A 24,450-nucleotide genomic window follows, 5' to 3' on the forward strand; every position below is an offset into this window, starting at 1 on the left:
GTGGCTGAAATTTTAGGTTTCTTAACATTGTACCTATTTTCTATCAAGAGGCAGTTAGCTGAAACTTGTACTGGATCATAAGATTTGTGAACTTAATGGATTTAGAAATTAAAACAAAAATTTTTTTTAATTCTAAAATTTTTTAAATTTTCCATCCACAGAAATCATGTAAAATGGTAGAACCTCCCAGACACACATAAGGAACTGATTAATAGTTCTGAAAAAAAGGTGCTGAAAAGCATGACCTTGTATATATATTTTAAATCTTTGCTAGTTTTATAGGACTTATGAGAATGATGTACAGATGGAGAGCTGTTTACCTTCTTTACTAGCAAATTTTATCTTGATTTCATTAAATCTATCACTGCTCTTTTAAGTTTTAATTTGTCTTTATAACCTTGGGGAATTATCCACTCCTACCCCTTTACTTCCTTCTGCCAAAATTCTATTTGCATTTCTTCTGTCAAACTGGCTCTGCCACTCCTGACTTCACTTTAACTCATTCTGCATGAATTAAATGGCCTCCACAAGGCGATTTCCCATTCCAATTGCTTTATTTTCAGTTCATTTTCTTTTTTTTTTTTTGGCCACTCTATTTTTTTAATTGAAGGATAATTGCTTTACAGAATTTTTTAGTGTTCTGTCGTATACCAATAAAAATCAGCCATTAGTACATCCGTGTCCTCTCCCTCCCTTCCCTCCCACCCTTCTAGATTGTCACATAGCCCCTGACTGAGTTCCCTGAGTTACACAGCAAATTCCCATTGGCTATCTATTTTACATATGATATTGTAAGTTTCCATGTTATTTTCTCCATACATCTCACCCTCTCCCTCCTCCCGTCCCCCTGTGTCCACAGGTCTGTCTGTTCTTTATGTCTGTTTCGTCATTGCTGCCCTGCAAATACATTCATCAGTACCATCTTTCTAGATTCCATATATATGCATCAGTACGATGCTTTTGAACTGTGGTGTTGGAGAAGACTCTTGACAGTCCCTTGGACTGCAAGGAGATCCAATCAGTCCATTCTGAAGGAAATCAGCCCTGGGATTTCTTTGGAGGGAATGATGCTGAAGCTGAAACTCCAGTACCTTGGCCACCTCATGCAAAGAGTTGACTCATTGGAAAAGACTCTGATGCTAGGAGGGATTAGGGGCAGGAGGAGAAGGGGACGACAGAGGATGAGATGGCTGGATGGCATCACTGACTTGATGGACGTGAGTCTAAGTGAACTCTGGGAGTTGGTGATCCACAGGGAGGCCTGGCGTGCTGTGATTCATGGGGTCACAGAGAGTCGGACACGACTGAGTGACTGAACTGAACTAAACACGATACTTATATTTCTCTTTCTGACTTACCTCACTCTGTATAATATGCTCTCGTTCACCTCATTAGAACTGATTCAAATGTGTTCCTTTTTATGGCTAAGTAGTATTCCATTGTAGATATGAACCACACCTTCTTTATCCATTCATCTGTCAATGGACATCTAGGTTGCTTCCATGTTTTAGCTATTGCAAATAGTGCTGCAGTGAACATTGGGATACATGTGTCATTTTCAATTTTGGTTTCCCCAGGGTATATGCCTAGTAGTGGGATTGCTGGGTCATAAGGAATCTCCATACTGTCTTCCATAGTGGCTGTATCAATTTACATTCCTACCAGCAATGCAAGAGGGTTCCCTTTTCTCCACAGCTTCTCCAGCATTTATTGTTTGTAGACTTTTTAATGATGGCCATTCTGACTGGTGTGAGGTGGTATCTCATTGTAATTTTGATTTGCAGTTCTCTAATAATGAGTGATGTTGAGCATCATTTCATGTGTTTGTTAGCCATCTGTACGTCTTCTTGGGAGAAATGTCTGTTTAGATCTTTTTCCCACTTTTTGATTGGGTTGTTTATTTTTCTGGTATTGTATGAGCTGCTTATATACTTTGGAAATTAATTCTTTGTCAGTTGCTTCCTTTGCTATTATTTCCTCCCATTCTGAGGGCTGTCTTTGCACCTTGTTTGTAGTTTCCTTTACTGTGCAAAAGCTTTTAAGTTTAATTAGGTCCCACTTGTTTATTTTTGTTTTTATTTCCATAACTCTAGGAGGTGAGTCATAGAAGATCTAGCTTTTGATTTATGTCACTGAGTGTTCTGCCTGTTTTCCTCTAGAGTTTTTATAGTTTCTGGTCTTACATTTAGGTCTTTAATCCATTTTGAGTTTATATTTGTTTGTGGTGTTAAGAAGTGTTCTAATTTCATTTTTTTGCATGTAGCTGTCTATTTTTCCCAGCACCATTTATTGAAGAGGCTGTCTTTCCCCATTGTATATTCTTGCCTCCTTTGTCAAAAATAAGGTAGCCATAGGTGTGTGGGTTTATCTCTGGGCTCTCTATCTTGTTCCATTGGTCTGTATTTCTCTTTTTGTGCCAGTACCATACTGTCTTGACTGTAGCTTTGTAATATAGTCTTAAGTCAGGAAGGTTGATTCCTCCAGCTCCATTTTTCTTTCTCATGACTGTTTTGGCTATTTGCAGTCTTTTGTGTTTCCATATGAATTGTGAAATTTTTGTTCTAGTTCTGTGAAAAATGTCACTGGTAATTTGATAGGGATTGCATTGAATCTGTAGACTGCATTTGGTAGTATAGTCATTTTCACAATATTGATTCTTCCTGCCAGGAAAATGGACTATCTTGCCATCTGTTTATGTCATCTTTGATTTCAGTTCACTTTCTACCCAGTCCCTGCCTCTTGAATCTTACTTGATATTCACTATCATATTTCATCTCATCTTGAACGCTTAAGACCACATCTCTAATTTTTCCAAATCTCCACCTTTTTAACTTCTCCATCACAGGTCTGTCCAAATCTAAAGCCTAGGTTCTTTTAATCCTTGCATTTCCCATAATCTAGTATAATATTTTTATACTTGTCTGCTTTCTTTCTCAAGATCTAGATCAGTTACTCCTTATAGAAGAAGCCCTGCTTAAATTTCATTGACTTGCCCATTAAATTATGGGCAAGCCATAATTTAATATATACAAAGGAGATTTATTAATAAGAAAGAAATAATCCAATGATAGTTTTTTGGCTATTGGATATAATTTAACACACTTATATTAAATTCAGAACTAAAAAAATATTAGAAGCACATTATAACTATAGGGATATACCAATTGGAGATAATAAAACCAGAAACTAATCAACTGAGAAATCAGATCAATTACAGTTACACTTTTCTCTCTACAGTGCATCAAGGTGTTCTCTCCTGTGCCCTACCTACTGTCTTTTTTCAAGATTTATTTATTTGGCTGCCTTGGGTCTTAGTTGCAGCACATGGTATCCTCATTGCATCACATGGGAACCTTCATTGAGCTGCATGGACTCTCTGGTTGGGTTTGTGGGCTCCAGAGTTCTCAAGTTCAATAGTTGCAATGCTTGGGCTTGATTGTATCCCAGTATGCAAGATTTTAGTTCTGCAACCAGGAATTGAACTTGAGTTCCCTGCATTGCAAGGCAGATTCTCACAATGGAATCCACTGGACCACCAGAGAAGTCTCATCCAAATCTTTATTTGTGCTAATAACATTAAGCCATGAACTTATAAGTCCGTTCTTCCCAAACCTGCAGTTTTGGTACTTGTTGCAGAGTAGATATATTTGATTAAGAGACAGTAAGCAATGTTGTCTCCCAGTCATTTTAACATTCAAATGAACTTCAGATTTCCTTTAAGTAGACTGGAGTACATTCTTCCTGGCCTCCTGGATAACCTTCTTTAATACTGAATTTATAATGAAATGAAAAGTACCTGAACTGAACAGTCAGGTGAAGAGCAAAATTTCTTCAGGTGGGAAGTATTTCTATCACCTATAGACTGTGAATATAACCTCTTTTGGTTAGATTTTTGCCCAGATCTACTTCAAGGTCAACCCTATTCACCCAAGATACTAAAGATGTTTCCCACACAGTTCAGTTCAGTTCAGTTCAGTCACTCAGTCGTGTTTGACTCTTTGTGATCCCATGGACTGCAGCACATCAGGCTTTCCTGTCCATCATCAACTCCTGGAGCTTGCTTAAACTCATGTCCGTTGAGTCGGTGATGCCATCCAACCATCTCATCCTCCGCCGTCCCTTTCTCTTCCTGCCTTCACTCTTTCCCAGCATCAGGTTCTTTGCTGATGAGTCAGTTCTTCACATCAGGTGGCCAAAGTATTGGAATTTCAGCTTCACCATCAGTCCTTCCAATGAGTATTCAGGATTGATTTCCTTTACGATTGGCTGGTTTGATCTCCTTGCAGTCCAAGGGACTCTCAAGAGTCTTCTCCAACACCACAGTTCAAAAGCATCAATTCTTCAGTGCTCAGCTTTCTTTATAGTCCACCTCTAACATCCATCATGACTACTGGAAAAACCATAGCTTTGACTAGATGGACCTTCATCAGTAAAGTAATGTCTCTGCTTTTTAATATGCTATCTAGGGCTGGGAGGGATTGGGGGCATGAGGAGAAGGGGACGACAGAGGATGAGATGGCTGGATGGCATCACTGACTTGATGGACGTGAGTCTGAGTGAACTCCGGGAGTTGGTGATGGACGGGGAGGCCTGGCGTGCTGCGATTCATGGGGTCGCAAAGAGTCGGACACGACTGAGTGACTGAACTGAACTGAACTGAACAGACTGAGGTCTGTCATAGCTTTTCTTCCAAGGAGCAAGCATCTTTTAATTTCATGGCTGCAGTCACCATCTGCAGTGATTCTGGAGCCCAAGAAAATAGTCTGTCACTGCTTCTATTGTTTCCACATCTATTGCCATGAAGTTATGATACCAGATGCCATGATCTTCGTTTTTTGAATGCTGAGTTTTAAGCCAGCTTTTTCACTCTTCTCTTTCACTTTCATCAAGAGGCTCTTTAGTTCCTTTATGCTTTCTGCCATAAAGGTGGTGTCATCTGCATATCTGAAGTTATTGATATTTCTCCCTGCAAATTTGAATCCACCTTGTGACTCATCCAGCCCGGCATTTTGCATGATGTGCTTTGCATATAAGTTAAATAAGGAGGGTGACGATATACAGCCTTGACCTACTCCTTTCCCAATTTAGAACTAGTGTGTTTTTCCATGTCCAGTTTTAACTGTTGCTTCTTGACCTGCATATAGATTTCTCAGGAGGCAGGTAATGTGGTCTGGTATTCCCATCTGTTTCAGAATTTTCCACAGTTTGTTGTCATCCAGACAGTCAAAGGTTTTAGTGTAGTCAATGAAGCAGAAGTAGATGTTTTTCTGGAATTCTCTTATGTTTTCCATGATCCAATGGATGTTGGAAATTTGATCTCTGATTCCTCTGCCTTTTCTAAATCCATCTTGAACATCTGGAAGTTCTTGGTTCATGTACTTGAACATGAAGTTGAAGCCTAGCTTGGAGAATTTTCAGCATTACTTTGCTAGCGTGTGAAATGAGTGAAATTGTGCGGTAGTTTGAACATTGCCTTTCTTTGGGATTGGAATGTAAACTGACCTTTTCCAGTCCTGTGGCCACTGTTGAGTTTTCCAAATTTGCTGGCATATTGAGTGAAGCACTTTAATAGCATCATCTTTTAGGATTTGAAATAGTTCAGCTGGAATTCCATCACCTCCACTAGCTTTGTTCATAGTGATGCTTCCTAAGGCCCACTTGACTTCACATTCCAGGATGTCTGCTCTAGGTGAGTGATCACACCATTGTGGTCATTATATGGCTAAGAAAGTTAAATCCTCTGGGGCTCACAGCACATATTGGTCTTCAGTCAGGGATGTCTTGGACTCCAAATTTTCCTCCAAAGAGTGTTTCATTGCCATAGAGTTATCATAAAAGATTAAGCCTGTTTCCCATACCTGGCCTAGAGGATGAGGCCTCCAAATAGCAAAACACCTCCGAGTAGCAAAACAGTGTCAAAATCCTTTTCCAAATTTTGATTTAAGCTTTTTCTCCCCAATTATCTTTAACCCCCATGTTCCAAACTCTCTACACACAGTTCTACAAAATGTCAAGCACTTTTCTTTTCAGTTTCTCTTGATTTTATTGTTCTTTTAAAAAATTAAAAGTATACTTTTGAAGACTCAAAATAAAAGTATACTTTTGAGGACTCCGTGTCTCTGCTCCTGATCTTTGCTCTCTCTTTTCTTCTCCTGAAAATATCCTTCAGAGTCTAGTTCCAATATCATCCTCTCTGTGAGTCCTTCTCCAGTTCTCATAGGAAGAATTAATTACCATAGTATTTTTAATGTACCTCTGATATTATGCATATTATTTCATATCAAAGTTGTTTATATTCTTTCTACTTTTACTTTATCACTAGATTTTTACCCTTCCTCCCTGAATCAGACTTTTTAATTTCTACTCTGATCTAGGAAACCAGGGATTCACAGACATATAAATAATGACCCTGGAAGTGATCCACTTTCTAAAATAACTAAGAAAGCATACTATTCTCCTTTGTATCCTGAGCACTTAACAGCATCAGCATATAAGAGATTGATTCATATTTAGTGAACCGAATTCAAAGACTATGCTTCCCACAATAATATTTCCTACTTTTGAATTCCTCCAATACATTGTGTATTATCTTTTATCTGAACAAAATTACTCATTTTTTCAGTTTTCAATATATTTAAAAAATATTTTCTCTTATTTGATCTTTAGAACAGATTTGTGAAATCGGTAGGGATGTCATTCCCACTTTGCAGATGAAGAAACTCAGTCTCAGTTAAGAACCTTATTCAAGCCGCAGGGATAACAAAAGGTGATGCTGACTGCTGACACTCATATGGTCTGATTTCTAGTTCTGTTTTCTCCACTACGTTTCTTTGTATTGTTACTTTATGAATGTTGAGATCTTCAGTTGAGTGGTAAACTCTCTGAAGCAGGAACCTTGCTTTAAACATTCCATGCTGTCCATGCACAGTTATGGATTGATTTTTTTCTATACCAAGGTAGAAAATTATATATATAAGATTTTTAGTGAAGATTATTACAGAAATTGAGACACTGAGTATTTAAAATATTAGGACTCAGTACAGCATGTCTGAGGTAGGAAAGCATAATGGTTAAACATATGAATTTTACACAAGTCCAAATCCTGACATGAGACAAACAAATCTCTGTCATAGAGTAACCTCAAAAGCTGTACAACTTTGGGCAAGTTGCTTAACCTTTCTGTCCTGTGCCTTATTTTCTTTCTTGGAATAATGAGAAAAAAAGAGAATACAGTAACAACAATACCCCTCATATAATAATGTTGCTTGGAGAAGGCAATGGCATCCCACTCCAGTACTCTTGCCTGGAAAATCCCAAGGATGGAGGAGCCTGGTCCACGGGGTCGCTAAGAGTCGGACATGACTGAGGACTTCCCTTTCACTTTTCACTTTCATGCATTGGAGAAGGAAATGGCAACCCACTCCAGTGTTCTTGCCTGGAGAGTCCCAGGGACGGGGGAGCCTGGTGGGCTGCTGTCTCTGGGGTCGCACAGAGTCGGACATGACTGAAGTGACTTAGCAGTAGCAATAATGTTGCTGTGAGAATTAAATGAATTAATATTTGTAAAACACTTTAGAACGGTGCGTGTGTGCATATTCAGTCATGTCTGACTCTTGTGACCCCATGGACTGCAGCCTGCCAGGCTCCTCTGTCCATGCAATTTTCCAGGCAAGAATACTGGAGTGGGTTACTATTTCCTTTTTCAGGGGATCATCCCAACCCAGGGACCAAATCTGTGTCTCCCTTAGCTCCTGCACTGGCAGGCAAATTTTTTACAACTGAGCCATCTGAGAAGCCCAGAATGGTACTTAGCACTTAATATTAATAATTCCTTATCATTAGCCATTACTAGACTTCTGTGGTTAGAGAGGATTTTCTGGTAGACTTTGGCTGGTGCTCTCAGCCTAATGAGTTAGAGAAATATCCTAAAAGATTAGAGGCCAGAGACTCAAAATGCTGGCTTTAGGGTTTGTTAACAATCTTAAACATAGTACATAGAACATGCTGAGCAAAGTAAGGCTGTTTTTCCAACCTCAACTCACTCTACTAACGTTTGCAGTGCTGACATGAGACAACCAGATCTCTGTCACAGAGTAACCTCAGATTATCTGACTACTTTTAGGGCAGCCAAACCTGTAGAACAGCTGTCAAAACTGAAGCTTAAGGTCATGGATGCTACCAAATGCCTTGTTAAAGTCAACAAATTAATTTTTCAAGGTATTCTTGAATTTACTCTGCATCGGTTTTCCTGCAAGGTCAAATCCAGCATTGCACCGTGTGGCTTAAAAACCACACATTCATTTCTTCTTTCAGTTTTGGAGTTCTCACACTGTGCCGGAAGTGGGGATACACAGGTGAGCAGGCGTGGTCCCAGCCTCAGGGAGCTCACACCAGCCTAGTGTGGATAGTGCCACGCTGGAGGTATGTTTCTAGGGGTACAGAGTGGGCGTATCACCACCAGAACGTGCTCGGAAATGAGGAGTGGGTAAGTGGCCAGAGCCGTACGGTTTGTCTGTGCTCAGAGATGGTGACCACTTGGATTTTGGATTCCTCACCTTTAAGGAGATGGTTCTCAACTGGGGGCAATTTGCTCCTCAAGGAACATTTGGAAAATTCTGGAGGTATTTTTTATTGTCACAGTTGAGTGGAGGTGAACTACTGGCATCTAGTAGGTAGAGGTCAGGGATTGCCACTAAACATCCTGTAATACATACGAGAGCCCCCACAACAAAGAATTATTCAACCCGAAATGTCAGTAGTGCTGAGGTGGAGAGAACTCCGAGATAGAAGATTTCTAAGTTTCTCTTGTCATCCTAAATGAAGGCATAAGCTGAGGCAGATTAAGACATGAGTTTATTTGGCAATGCTAATGCTAATGCTAATGCTAAGTCACTTCAGTCGTGTCCGACTCTGTGCGACCCCATAGACGGCAGCCCACCAGGCTCCCCCATCCCTGGGATTCTCCAGGCAAGAACGTTGGAGTGGGTTGCCATTTCCTTCTCCAATGCATGAACGTGAAAAGTGAAAGTGAAGTCACTCAGTCATGTCCAACTCTTAGTGACCTCATGGACTGCAGCCTACCAGGCTCCTCCTCCCATGGGATTTTCCAGGCAAGAGTACTGGAGTGGGGTGCCATTGCCTTCTCCATTATTTGGCAATAGAGGAATTGCAATTTGGGACATGCAAACCATAGTAAGCACAAGCAAGTGTGCTGAGGATTTGGGGCAGGCTGTATCTGAACAGGGAATGAGTTCAGTTAGAATGAGGGGAGAGTCCAGTGAGAGTCTATTTAAACAAAAAACAAATGAAGACCAGCTTTAAAAATTTCCTAAGCAGACAAAACCAGTCCAGTCATACAAACAAAACTCAATTCAGCTTATTTTGTAAGGCCAACCTGATCCAGGTCATTTCTTGTTCATGCCCCTGGAAACCATAAGCTAAACTTCCCATGGCTGATATGAGGCAATCCCTGACCAACTGTCTATCATTTAAGAAAATTCTAATATTATTATCAGTTTTCTGTATATCAGGCATTTATGGGGCATGCATAAGATTTTCCATTTTATATCTCCTGTTCCATTTTAGATTGAAATTCTTTCATACTCTAGCACTAAAAATTCTGTTTTTCTGAAACCCTTGGCTTCTTTTAAGCTGATATAAATGTTTAAATAGCAGCTTCCTTCTCTTTGAACAGAGGATCATCCAAAAATGTAGTACAGCCTCCTATAAAATATTGGAATCCCCTTTGTACCATACCTGCTAGGCTGCCAACCAAATGAGAGGAAGTTCATTATCTTAAGTCTTGGCAAGAATCCCTGTGGCATCACTGGCCAACTACCAGCTCTTTGCCGTTTAAGGGGATAGGACTTTTATGGATAAATAATGGAGCTCTACATGTTATACTTGTCTTCAAGTTTCATTATTTTTTTTCCCTTACTTTTTAAATAGTTATTAACTGGGAGCTACATCATTGGCTTGACTTTCACTTATATTCCCAGTTCTTATCTTTTTAGATTGACATGTTCTGAGAAGTGAAATTGTTAAAGGCAAACAGCAATTATGAGTGTCAAAGAAGAGGGTATCTTACTAGTCCTCAGACTGGACTTTGAAATCCCAAGAACTCCAGATTAGCTCTCCTGTTTTATAACTTCTAGGTGCTTGCATTTCTTTTTATGCTCCTTACCTGTTTCAGACACCACCTCTCTTAAATGGCAAAGGATGGTTAGCTCTGAGCACTTCTCTGAGGAAAAGTCACGAGTACAGAAGCATCCTGGAGTAGTGTTAGGTGCTCAATCATGCCAAACCCTTTGCGATCCTGTGGACTGTAGCCTGCCATGCTCCTCTGTTCATGGAATTCTCCAGGCAAGAATACTACTGTGGGTAGCCATTCCCTTCTCCAGGGGTTCTTCACAATCCAGGGATCAAACCTGGGTCTCTTGCATTGCAGAAAGGTTCTTTACCATCTAAGCCACCAGGGAAGCCATCCTGGCATAGGGTTCTGTTCTTTTAGAGAACAAAGCTGTATACATGCCAGTTCAGTCCATTTCTCGGTTACAGGCAAGCCTACAGGTAGGGAGCAACAGCGGTTCATAAGCACACAGGGCTTTGGGACTGATGAAGCTGTAGGCATTTTTGACTTCTTGTGGTAGAGTTACAGAGACCTGGGTTTTCTAATCCTGACTCTCCCAAGTATCAGTGTGACTTTGAGCATGATCTTTAAATTCTCTGAACCTCAGTTTTTTCATCTTTAGGTGGGCATAATAATAATACCTACTTCATATATTACCTCTGGGTATTAAATAAAATGATCTATGTTAAGTGCCTGGATGATGATAAGCTCTCCATGAGAGTGTAGCAGTTGCTCCTGGTGTCATGACTGGGGCTCAAGCATATAAAAGAGAGAGATAGGGTTCAATGTTACTGAGAAAGAAGTAGCATTAATCTTGAAGAAGAAAGGAGGCTCACTTTTGTTTGTGAAACCAATCACAATTGGGAAACTTGGAGCTCTGTGGGAGATTCTTTACTTGACAAACAAAAGTGAGATATATGCACTCCTCACCAGAATTCTATCCCATGCTTTTTGAAAAAAGAAGAGAGAGAAAGGTTTAAGTGTTAGTACTACAGGCAAAATCTATTGAAAAATGCCTCTACCTTCCTCCTGCACTCTTAGGTGCCTTCAAAACTCTTTCTTCCATCTCCAAACCATATATGAGTTGCACAGAAAGACAATGGTGTGTGTAGATCAAAATGCAAGAGGGCAAAAAAAGTAAGAAACAGAAAACAAAGCTTCTCAATCTTATAAACATGTGAACTCAGAGAAATTGTGGAGGTCCTGTTTGGTCAGTGCCCTCATGTAGCTTGTTCTGTCCAGATGCTTTTCGCCTATCAGTGGCTTCCTCTTTGACTACAAATGATGATCTTACCCAGAAGAGGTCTTATGCAGACCCACCTTGGTTTGCAAGTTTATTTGGAAATTTTCAAAGCTGGTTTCCATATGCTTTTGATTTTGACAGAATCAAACTGAACTCTCCCCTTTTTACATTCCCTGCCCAAATACAGCCTGCCCCCTGGAGGAGAAGGGGACAACAGAAGATGAGGTGGTTGGATGATATCACTGACTCAATGGACATTGAGTTTGAGCAAACTCTGGGAGATGGTGAAGGACAGGGAAGCCTGGCGTGCTGCAGTCCATGGGGTTGCAGAGTCAGTTGGACATGATTGAGCAACTGTAAAACAACAATAAACCTTCAGCAGTCTTGCCTACAGCTTGCTACAGTCTGAATGTCTCAAATTGCGATTCCTCTGCTACTTTCAAATAAACTCTTCCTCCATTCAACATTTTAGGGCTGTATAGGACTGACAGGTGGTAAAATAGCAGAGACAGTGGCAAGGTCTCAGGCAGAGGCTGCTGTTTGAGCATTTCAGTACCACAGCCAACTGGAAACCAATCACAATTGGGAAACTTGGAGCTCTGCAGGAGAAATCTAAGCTTCTAAGGTAAATTTAAGACTGTACCAAGGAGAATTCTGTTTAAATATGTAATCAACCAGGAATTACATTAATTCTGAATTATTCAGCATAACCTTTAGTTCTTTGGTTACTTACCAAAGCGGTTCCCCTCACAGACACAGAAGGTGTGTGGCCATCACATCTGTGGAAAGAATTTGAAATAACTTCTTTGAAAAGAAATGCCTAAGTTTTGGAAAATCAATAGCACATTTTCTATTATATCTCCATATCTTGAGAAGATATATTTCTGATGCTCAGTAGGGAGATCTTTCACAGTGCACTGCTGAAAAATCTCTCAGAAACATTTTCTTGTGCTTGCTTAGGATCAGTGTTTTACATCTTTGTCACTCAGGTAGCCAAGAAAAAAATACATAATAGTGGCTTTTTACTTGAACATAGCATTAAGACTTAGTAACAGAAATAGTTACATTTGTGAGTACTGTGTGCCAGGCAGTATTTGTATGCTCTATAGACAAGTTACCTCATTTAAACACATCACTCTTGTCAAGTGGATGCTGTGACAGCTCTCATTTTACAGATCAGATGGTGGAGGTGCAGAGAAGTTAGAAGACACTATACAAGGTACATAGTGGCTGAACTCAGAGCTGGCCACAGGCTGACTGAATCTAGAGGTCTCCTTGATCAGTATGGCACATAGAGTATTCTTGCAAATGGGAAACAGATTTTCTGCTTCTGTATATTTTTATTTTAAAGAGATACTAAGTCAGAACCAGACCACAATTAATAAGGGGATTTTTTCAAAAGGCAAACCTTACAAAGATGACTTCAGGATGCTTATTTTTATAAGTATGTCTTATTTATTATTAGAGCATCTTCAGTTCAGTTCAGTTCAGTCACTCAGTCGTGTCCAACTCTTTGCGACCCCATGAATTGCAGTACGCCAGGCCTCCCTGTCCATCACCAACTCCCAGAGTTCACTCAGACTCACGTCCATCAAGTCAGTGATGCCATCCAGCCATCTCAGCCTCTCTTGTCCCCTTCTCCTCCTGCCCCTAATCCCTCCCAGCATCAGAGTCTTTTCCAATGAGTCAACTCTTCGCATGAGGTGGCCAAAGTACTGGAGTTTCAACTTCAGCATCATTCCTTCCAAAGAAATCCCAGGGCTAATCTCCTTTAGAATGGACTGGTTGGATCTCCTTGCAGTCCAAGGGACTCTCAAGAGTCTTCTCCAATATCACATTTCAAAAGCATCACTTCTTCGGTGCTCAGCCTTCTTCATAGTCCAACTCTCACATACGTAACCACTGGAAAAACCATAGCCTTGACTAGACAGACCTTTGTTGGCAAAGTAATGTCTCTGCTTTTCAATATGCTATCTAGGTTGGTCATAACTTTCCTTCCAAGGAGTAAGTGTCTTCTAATTTCATGGCTGCAGTCATCATCTGCAGTGATTTTGGAGCCCCCCAAAATAAAGTCTGACACTGTTTCCACCGTTTCGCCATCTATTTGCCATGAAGTGATGGGACCAGATGCCATGATCTTCATTTTCTGAATGTTGAGCTTTAAGCCAACTTTTTCACTCTCCTCTTTCACGTTCATCAAGAGGCTTTTTAGTTCCTCTTCACAAGAACAATTATGCTTTTACTATTTATATGGCTTCTCCAAAATTCAGTAGAAGGTGAAAAAATTTTAAGACCTAGGTCCAAAATTGAGATGAATTTTGATTTTTTAAATCTATAATCCTAAGTAAGGGTGTGCAGCCTGAATTGCAGAGTAAGAGTTAATAGAAACTAGGAAAGTAATGCTCAAAATTCTCTAAGCCGGGCTTCAGCAATACATGAACCATGAACTTCTAGATGTTCAAGCTGGTTTTAGAAAAAGCAGAGGAACCAGAGATCAAATTGCCAACATTCACTGGATTATCAAAAGAGCAAGAGAGTTTCAGAAGAACATGCATTTCTGCTTTATTGACTATGCCAAAGCCTTGACTGTGTGGATCACAATAAACTGTGGAAAATTCTGAAAGAGATGGGAATACTAGACCACCTGACTTGCCTCTTGAGAAATCTGTGTGCAGGTCAGGAAGCAACAGTTAGAACTGGGCATGGAACAACAGACTGGTTCCAAATAGGAAAAGGAGTACTTCAAGGCTGTATATTGTCACCCTGCTTATTTAACTTCTATGCAGAGTACATCATGAGAAATGCTGAGCTGGAGGAAGCACAAGCTGGAATCAAGATTGCCGGGAGAAATATCAATAACCTCAGATATGCAGATGACACCACCCTTATGGCAGAAAGTGAAGAAGAACTAAAGAGTCTCTTGATGAAAGTGAGAGAGGAGAGTGAAAAAGTTGGCTTAAAGCTCAACATTTAGAAAACTAAGATCATGGCATCCAGTCCCATCATTCATGGCAAATAGATGGGGAAACAGTAGAAACAGTGGCTGACTTTATTTTTCTGGGCTCCAAAATCACTGGAGATGGTGATTGCAGCCATGAAATTAAAAGACACTTACTCCTTGGAAGGAAAGTTATGACCAACCTAGACAGCATATTAAAAAGCAGAGACATTTACTTTGTCCACAAAGGTCCATCTAGTCAAGGCTATGGTTTTTCCAGTGGTCAGGTATGGATGTGATGTGAGAATTGGACTATAAAGAAAGCTGAGCGCCGAAGAATTGATGCTTTTGAACTGTGGTGTTGGAGAAGACTCTTGAGAGTCCCTTGGACTGCAAGGAGATCCAACCAGTCCATCTTAAAGGAGATGGAAGGACTTTCATTGGAAGGACTGATGCTGAAGCTGAAACTCCAGTACTTTGGCCACCTGATGTGAAGAGCTGACTCATTTGAAAAGACCCTGATGCTGGGAAAGATTGAGGGCAGGAGGAAAAGGGGATGACAGAGGATGAGATGGTTGGATGGCATCACCGACTCAATGGATATGGGTTTAGGTGGACTGCGGGAGTTGGTGATGGACAGGGAGGCCTGGCGTGTTGTGGTTCACAGGGTTGCAAAGAGTTGGACACGACTGAGTGACTGAACTGAACTGAACTCTTGTATGACTCAGAGCTCTTGTATGAAGTCAAGTCCTCTCCTTCATTAAGAGCACAGAAGAGGGAATCAAGAATTAAATAAACTCAGACTAGGTCAGATCAGTTAAAATTGTCAAGATGCAGTTTTCCTTCATTCAAAGCCCTAACTGCTTCGTGGCTCTTGAAAGCTGAGCATAAAACCTAGGAGGCCAAATAATTTTACATTTAAAATATAACAACATGTATTAAACATGAAATTAAAAGATGCTTGCTCCTCAGAAGAAAAGCTATGATAAACTGAGACAATGTATTAAAAAGCAGAGATATCACTTTGCCAACAAAGGTCCGTATAGTCAAAGCTATGGTTTTTCCAGTAGTTACGTAAGGAAGTTAGAGTTGGCCCATAAAGAAGGCTGAGCAGAGAAGAATTGATGCTTTTGAATTATGCTAGAGAAGACTTTTGAGAGTCCCTTGGACAGCAAGGAGATCAAACTTGTCGATCCTAAAAGAAATCAACTGAGTATTCATTGGAAGTACTGATTCTGAAGATGAAGTTCAATACTTTGGCCACCTGATATGAAGAGCTGACAATGGGAAAGACCCTGATGCTGGGAAAGATTGAAAGCAAAAGTAGAAAGAGGCGGCAGAGGATGAGATGATTTGATGGCATCACTGACTCAACGGATATGAGTTTGAGCAAACTTAGGGAGATAGTGAAGGACAGTGAATCCTGGTGTTCTTGGGGAGTTCATGCTGCAATTCATGGGGTTGCAAAGAGTTGGACACTACTTAGCAACTGAACAACAACAAACAAAAACAGCATATATTTTATAGTTTAGCTCAAAATTTAAACAGAAATTAAAATTAACATGGATTGTTCATATTATTCTGAAGTACCAGCTCTATACTAATAATATTTAGAAGTTAAAATATTGCTTTTATTTGTACTCTTCCTTTTCATACGTCTTTATTGAGCCTGCCTGCCTTCTACATGCTAAGTACTATTTTGAGTGGTTTGAAGGAAATAAATATGACTGATATAGAGACTGTTCTAAGAGGCTTTGTGACAGGAAAGATTAGGTACATAAAGAGCCAAAAGGCAAGCCACAATGTTATAAGGACAATACAGGGGCTTAAGTAAAATGAAAATGCAGAGGGGCTGGTGAGCACTTGCCGGGACGAACTGGGAAAGTAACAGGGAGAGAAGGTGCTGGCTGAACAGGTATGAGAGCCTAAGAACACCAGGAGCACAAGCCTGGAGATGTAAGACAGCAAGGAAGCTGGGAACTGACAAGTAATTCCATTTGCCTGCAGCCAAGAGAACGTGCCTGACTGTGAAGATTCTTCCCAAAGTCCTGCGGAGAGGCCAGCCTCTTGGTGTCCCTGCGCAGCTCAACATTCTCATCAGCTGATCGGGGCCCTAGCCTGACTTGGAGTGAAGGGGAATTCCTAAGGATGGCAGGTGGCACGACTGGGAAAGAGTGTCACTGAGAGTGAGGGTGTGCTGTGAGTGCAAGGATGCACACTCCCTGACAGTGTGCAAGGCCGTGGGAGCCACTGTGGATCGAGGTAGCAGGCAGGGTGTAGGACTCAGGAGGCTTGGAGGCCCAGAGTCTCCACAGTCACTTCCAGGCCTGCTGTAAATGTATGTTATAATACTGTAACATATTCCAGTTAGTGTATGTTTCTGGTGTGAAGGGCTTCCACTTGGAGACTGACTAAAACAACAGTGCCGTCACAAAAACCACGCTGGTTAAAGTCCTCTGGATTTGGGTGATTTCAAGAGATAGAAAGCTATCTCAGATGCATTTGTTCATAAGTCCTACTAAGCCATACCCTAATGATCTCTCACGTATATTCCCACACTGCCAGCTATAGACAGAGCAGTTTCTCAGCCTTGGTACTACTGGCATTTCTTCAGTGTGGTGGTTTATCACATGCATTATATGATGTTTAGCAACATCTCTGACCCCTACCCACCAGATGCCAATAGCACCACCCTTCAGCTGTAGAAACCAGAAATGTCTTCAGACATTGTCAAATGCCTTTTGGGGTGTAAAACTGCCCCTGATTGCAAACCACTGAGCTAAAGTGAGTATCTCATTATGTCACTTTTCGGTTTAATGAAAAATATAAATACAATATGCACATGTGCACATGCATGAAATACACCAAAATATTAGTGCTTGTTCAGGTCAGTGGGTGAGAGGGGTGATATATATATATAAAATAAGGAACTATTTATACATATACAGTACATATAATAAGGAAAATAATGGTATTCTTAGAAAGGGATGAATGTCTCCCTGCTGTCTACAGGATCAAGACCAAGCTCCTTAGCATGTATAAGGTTTCCACATTCTGGCCTCTGCCAAATACTCCCACCCCACCTCTTATCAGTCTCACCTTATACTGGGTCACTGAACCTCAGTGACCTAGATGGATTCTTGCTTTTTTCTAGTTTCTGAATCTTTGTTGTGTCATTCTTTCTGCCTGGCACAACCTCCCAATTCTAAATTGCCTAGCTCAGTCCTATATGTCCTTCAGACACTGGCTCTCTTTTTCCAGGAATGCTTCTGGTTCTCCAGTCTGAGTTAAGTGCTTCTCCTATAACAATCTCATGGCATGAATGCCATGCATCTACCACAGCACTCACCATATTACACCATAATCATCAGTGTATTCACTGATGTCACTCAGGTTGCAGCTAGGCCAGAAGGCATCTCTTCTCAAGATCCTTACTGTCATTTGCCTGAAAATCACCATAATGAATATATGAATCCATGATGATTGTAATGTGATTGTCACTTCCTAGAGTTCTGCCCAACTGTGCACAGTCATCTGGTGTTCCCTGCTAGATTTTAAAGCCCTCCAGCTGAGGACTTTGCCTTGTTTTCACGATTTTATCTCCAGATCTAAATGCAGTATCTAATCAACAGAGTAGGACTTTGATGAATAAGAGAAACTATCACATGCCAGGAATTCTGACGGCCCTTACCATAGTGGGGGGTAGGAAGCTCTGCTGCTGTAGCTCCCAAACCTGGATAAACATCCGAATATCCTAGAGAAATAAAAATCAAGGGCCCCACTTCAGACCTGAGTCAGAATCATAAGGCTGGGGCCTGGTAATCTGTCATTAGATTTAAGTGCTGGTGAAATTCTAATAATGATCAACCAGATCAACTGGGAACCACTCCCTGTGTCTTGCTTCTCCCTCCTGTCACCACAATGGGTGCCACACCTGGGATCACTGAAGGAGCATTTCCAAAGAAGGATTTGCCTTACTCTCATTTCGCCTTTGATCTAGGTGTCTTACATTCCTGTGTCCTCCAACTCAAACCTAGGTACTTGGCAGGAAGAAGGAAGATGGTATAGTAGGACATTTGGAAAGAGAGAAGGAGGAAAAGAGAAAGAGAGACAGAAAACAGAATTCAGGGAGAAAAAGTTACCTGCTCTTTAAACTTTCCAAAATTGCATTTGAACTTTTTGCTTATGTAAACAGAGGTTGCAACTAGACTGCTGGACTGCTGTGTACATCCTGTGATAGATCAGACAAATTTGGGCATGTCTGAAGAGCAGCTAGGGGGCCTGGATCGATCCACCAAAACACTTTGCATCCTCAGGTGAAAAAACCATCCTAAAGGGACAGGGTAGTCAGCATGCGCGCCCTCACTCCAGGAGAGCAGCTGTCGCTCTCTGATCGCAGCATTGTGCTGAGTGCTTACTGTATGCTACACACCGTGCAGGTCCTCAAAGGAAAGAGGTCAACTTAAATTTGACTGCGCATGTTACTCATGAGCCTTATGAGCTATTTCTCTTGTACTTCCTCTTTGCTCTAATCCTTGGGACTACAACAAAGGGAAGAGTAGAGGGCAAAACAATGCACCGCCCGAAAACCAGCATAATGAACTGGGGGCACGTGGCTTCACAGCTTCGAGAATTTGTAGGCACAAAGATAAAGGGCCCCCTTGCAGGATGACTTCATGGTGGAGTGTGTTGGCTCATAGGACAGAGGGTGGCACACCACCTATTCACGGAGGGGAGTAATCAGTGGGATAATGGGGGATCTGGAACAAGAAAAAGTAACTGGAGATACTATCGGGCCGCCAGGAAAGCTGCATTTATAAGTTCATGGCATACACTGTTAGGTACTTGCTGAACTACGTGGAAGGCATTTGTGAGGCAACGGAGTTACTGAAATTCTGCGGTGGGGGCTGAGTACCATATGTCTCAGATAATAAACGCCCCCAAACAAGATGCGAGAAAACATAACTTACAGGGAAATGTTAAGAGAAAGATCTGCAATCCTGTAAGCCCTCGGTATCTGTGGGTTCTGCAGACTCAACGAGCCATGGATGGAGCCCCCATTGGCTGAATCTGTGGATAGAGAGCGCTATCTGTACATTTTTAATAAGATACTCGAGCATCTGTGGGGTTTGGTATCTGCAGGAGGTCCCAGAACCAATCCCCGACAGATACCAAGCTACAATTGTATATGTATACTTTTCTTGAATTTGCTGGCTAGCAATAAATGATTAAAGCACTAGTGGAAATTATTTCTTTGTTTCTGGGGTTGTGGTAGAGTCACAGAGAGTACAGTTTAATTATTTACAAATAGGATTAAAATAATAATGGGATAATTAGGTAGTACATAAATTTGGGAGGAGAAACTTCAGTAGTCATATTTGAATCAGAAATGGCAACAGTTTTTGCCTTTTTGTTAATTAATGAAGTCACTATGTTCCCACAGCTTTCTGGGGGTTGGCCTTCTTTCTGTGATTTGCAGAAGATCCTCTAAAACTGCTTGGCTAACTTGTTCTCCAGAGGACCGAGTGTGACAATGTCGAGTTTTGATGGCTTCAGCAAGTAGAAACCTGACTGCTTCCCAGCGCAGGATGACTGTGCTTCCCCCGGGGCCTTTGTCAGTTCCTCCCACTGTGCTTATAGGCAAGGAGCCGCTCCTGTCTGATTCTGAAGCTTGCTTCTGTATTTTGAAAAAGATCAGAACTGCTGAACGAAAAAAGCTCCACTTAATAATAAAGAGCCCCTCAGACTGTATGACCATTTACTGTCCTACCACAGTCCTACATACCCTTAAAAACAACCTCTCCCCCAATACACACATTCAAATTCAGGATTTAGATCCAAATATTTAGGTCATGCTCATATTTAAAAATAAAAAGGGTGTATTTTTATGCTTTATCTTCTGAAACCTACTAGGAGCAAAAAACAGTGTATTTGTTACATTTTAAACCAGCACAATTACAGTTTGAAAATAAAATGTATTTAAAGATGGCAAATCTGAAAACTGTGAAACATAAACATATGCTTAAAGGATAAAATTTGTTTCATTTTTATATGTTGTGTTTGTCTGGTTAAATAAGTCATTTTGGTATTTAAGAAGAACAGTTGCTAAACAGAATTTTGCAAGAGTTTCATTAAAAAAATTTTGATCTATAACCAAAATCCATGATACCCAGAATGAAGACTGTTTTTTTTACCTTCTTTGATTCACTTTTGCAGCAACTTACAATATGAGCTTGAAATTAACTTGTCGGTTACCTCAACTTTTCCTAGTTTACTAATGTTACATTGTTCAGCTACAATAAAACTCTGCCTTAAAGAAAATTACCTGAAACACAAATTACATCATAAGCCCCAACCACCCCTCAAATTAAGAATATTTCTATTCTCTTTAAAAGAAATATTTCTTATAAAGGAAATACTCAATTTTAAATTGTCAAATGAGAGAATTACTAGTGTTTTAAACATTTTTACAAAGAAAAGCAACTCACCGGTTTGAAGAGTATTTCCTTGTAAGCAACTCTCGTAGAAAACAATCACAAAAATCTACACTTTGTTCAGCTCTTCAGTATTTTGTCAAGGACAAAAACAGCCTCAGCTGAAAGCTGGAAGTAAAAACCTTCCATTCCCCTAAGAGGGGAGGACAGAGCTGAGTGAGTCTCAGAAACTCTTCACATACCTCGCCAGCTGCTTGCTGCCTACTGTTTTTCAGCAAGAGTGACCTCCAACACCTTTTACTTAGCACTGCAGTGCACACTTAATGGCACACAAGAAACATATCACGTGCCAAGCCAACACCTTAAGAGGGTGGGAAGCTTTTCAACCAGGAAGACATGCTGAAAATACTTAGCAGTCAGCTCAATTGCACATAAGCAAAGACTTGCTTGTTTTTCACAAAACAATCCAACAGCATAATGAGTCAAGACGAACTGATTTACAGTTTTCAACTGGGAATCAACTGGAACCATACCTCCATTGCTCTCAAAGCTTCCCTTTCTTCACTTGAAGTTTAAGTTCCAGGCAACTACAGAAGAATGGCTGCTCTGAATATTTGTAATGATGGTAACATATTTTTCTCTGCTTCAAAATTCAGATTTTCTCTACTCTTTGTTCATCTGATTTACGTTCATTTACTCTTTATGCCCCAACTCTCCTGACACACATACTCCTCCAGTAAGGAGTAGTTTTGATTTAAATGTATCTTCATGACCAGGAGATAGACCAGGCTCTTGGAGCAATGGAAAAACTGTCAATAATTGTTTCTCAACATTTAACCCATTATTCACCTTGTCCACCTCCTGGGACTTGTGCCATTGGTTAGAAGTTGGATTTCAGACAAGCTCAGTTTCAAAGTTTCATAAGGACTTTGTCCCTTACAGAGCTCAGCCCCGTTTCCTTTGTTACTATCTGGAATTAAATGCTAAGAACAAACATTAAACATTCTGAACACAAAACAGGCTGCTGGCCTCTGGGATCCGGTAACTAATGAGCTGTCACATGATCTGAGTTTACTCACCCTGTCTGTCCCAGCGATTGAAGCTTTGAAGTCTCCTTTCTGGATTTTCTGAATGAGAACAAGGAAGCAAATGATGATCTGAAGCTCAGCCGAGAAGGAATGGATGTTGGGTTTCTTTGACTGAATATATTTTTAGATCTTGATGTTTGTAATTCCACAGGGTCTAAATGAAAATTATAAAAATTTTGCATGACTAAAATATTTTCAGGTAAATATATTGGAGAACTAATCTCTCTTCACCGCCCCCCCCCACCCCACGCAGTCTAGAAATGCAGGCATCCCTATATGAACTGGGGGGTGGGGGGTTCATCTCTATATGAACCTCAGGAACTAGGGGCACTCCTGTGCCATGGACGGTTCTGCTCATTGGGAAAAAAACCTCACAAAAAGTAGGGAGTCTTTCGATATGTATTGTGGACTGCAGTTCTATAGAACGTCCCTCCCCCTATTCCAGCTTCAAGGCTTTCTCAATGTATCTTCCCCATGGCAAAGCAAAACCAAAACTTTGTTAGGGACCTCATTCAATTCTCATGCCACTCTTAACTAACATGTCCTTTAGAAATCTTTATTTTGGTGCTTTAAAACCATCGTGAGACACTACATAACTTTTCATATCAAAGAAAGTAAAGGAAAAGCATATTAGACCCTTCAGAGTATTTCTTATTCCCATCAAAAATCTATATCTGTGTATATGTATTTGCTACATATATACTTTATATGTGGGTAAGCATGTAACATAAATATGTATAATATATGTACAGATAATATATAGTATTATTTATGAGTACTAAAAATTCTAAGGCAAGAGCTCAGCTCAGTCAGTTCAGCCGCTTAGTTGTGTCCAATTCTTTGAGACCCCACGGACTGCAGCACGCCAGGTTTCCCTGTCCATCACCAACTCCTGGAGCTTGCTCAGACTCACATCCATCAAGTCAGTGATGCCATCCAACCACCTCATCCTCTGTCATCCCCTTCTCCTCCTGCCTTCAATCTTTCCCAGCATCAGGGGGTTTTCTAACGTGTCAGTTCTTCTCATCAGGTGGCCAAACTATTGGACCTGCAGCTTCGGCATCAGTCCTTCCAATGAATATTCAGGACTGATTTCCTTTAGAATGGACTGGTTGGATCTCCTTGCAGTCCAAGGGACTCTCAAGAGTCTCCTCTAACACCACAGTTCAAAAACATCAATACTTCAGTGCTCAGCTTTCTTTATGGTCCAACTCTCACATCCATACATGACTACGGGAAAAACCATAGCTTTGACTAGAGGGACCTTTGTCAGCAAAGTAATGTCTTTGCTTTTTAATATGCTATCTAGGTTGGTCATAGCTTTTCTTCCAAGGAGTAAGCGTCTTTTAATTTCATGGCTGCAGTCACCATCTACAGTGATTTGGAGCACAAGAAAATTAAGTCTGTCACTGTTTCCATTGTTTCTCCACCTATTTGCCATGAAGTGATGAGACCACAAGCCATGATCTTTGTTTTTTGAATGTTGAGTTTTAAGCCAGCTTTTTCACTCTCCTCTTTCACTTTCATCAAGAGGCTCTTTGCTTTCTGCCATATGGGTGGTGTCATCTGCATATCTGAGATTATTGATATTTCTCCTAGAAATCTTGATTCTAGCTCGTGATTCATCCAGCCCAGCATTTCACATGATGTACTTTGCATATAAGTGAAATAAGCAGGGTGACAATATACAGCCTTGACGTACTCCTTTCCCAATTTGGAACCAGTGTGTTGTTCCATGTCTGGTTCTAACTGTTGCTTCTTGACCTACATACAGATTTCTCAAGAGGCAGGTCAGGTGGTCTGGTATTCCCATCTGTTTCAGAATTTTCCACAATTGGTTGTGATCCACACAATCAAAGGCTTTAGCATAGTTAATGAAGCAGATGTTTTTCTGGAATTCTCTTGCTTTTTCAATGATCCAGCGGATGTTGGCAATTTGATCTCTGGTTCCTCTACCTTTTCTAAATCCAGCTTGAACATCTGGAAGTTCTCGGTTCACATACTGTTAAAGCCTAATTTGGAGAATTTTCAGCGTTACTTTGCTAGTGTGTGACATGAGTGCAATTGTGTTGTAGTTTGAACATTCGTTGGCATTGCCTTTCTTTGGAATTGGAATGAAAACTGACCTTTTCCAGCCCTGTGGCCACTGTTGAGTTTTCCAAATTTGCTGGCATATTGAGTGAAGCACTTTAATAGCATCATCTTTTAGGATTTGAAATAGTTCAGCTGGAATTCCATCACCTCCACTAGCTTTGTTCATAGTGATGCTTCCTAAGGCCCACTTGACTTCACATTCCAGGATGTCTGGCTCTAGGTGAGTGATCACAAGATCGTGGTTATCTGGTCATGAAGATCTTTTTTTGTATAGTTCTTCTGTGTATTCTTGCCACCTCTTCTTAATATCTTCTGCTTCTGTTAGGTCCATACTGTTTCTGTCCTTTATTGTGCCCATCTTTTTTTTCTTTAAGTGTTTTTTTATTTCTGGCTGTGCTGGGTCTTCGTTGGTGCTTGGACTCTTTTCTTGCTGTGGTGAGCAGGGGCTGCTCTCTCGTGGTGGTGCGCGAGTTTCTCACTGCGGTGGCTTCTCTTGCAGAGCACAGGCTCTTGGGTGATCAGGC

General features: G+C 40.7%; 1 protein-coding gene across 7 annotated transcripts in view; it reads right to left on the reverse strand.

The window, feature by feature from the left end:
* Positions 1-24,450, reverse strand: part of LOC109569844 (protein O-glucosyltransferase 3) — a 147,024-nt gene that overhangs the window by 55,557 nt on the left and 67,017 nt on the right. For 3 of the 7 annotated variants that reach the window (XM_070803369.1, XM_070803364.1, XM_019975589.2), the window contains exons 3-4: positions 21,824-21,986; positions 12,106-12,151 (exon numbers count right to left, since the gene is read on the reverse strand). In XM_070803369.1, the coding sequence (XP_070659470.1) occupies positions 12,106-12,151; positions 21,824-21,986 (209 nt within the window). Of the gene's footprint in view, positions 1-12,105; positions 12,152-20,798; positions 21,554-21,823; positions 21,987-24,450 lie in introns of those variants that run through there. The other 4 variants (XM_070803367.1, XM_019975592.2, XM_070803365.1 and 1 more) reach the window with 3 other exon arrangements.

This window comes from Bos indicus, chromosome 15 (assembly GCF_029378745.1).
Source record: "Bos indicus isolate NIAB-ARS_2022 breed Sahiwal x Tharparkar chromosome 15, NIAB-ARS_B.indTharparkar_mat_pri_1.0, whole genome shotgun sequence".
In the NCBI taxonomy this organism is placed as follows: Eukaryota; Metazoa; Chordata; class Mammalia; order Artiodactyla; family Bovidae; genus Bos; species Bos indicus.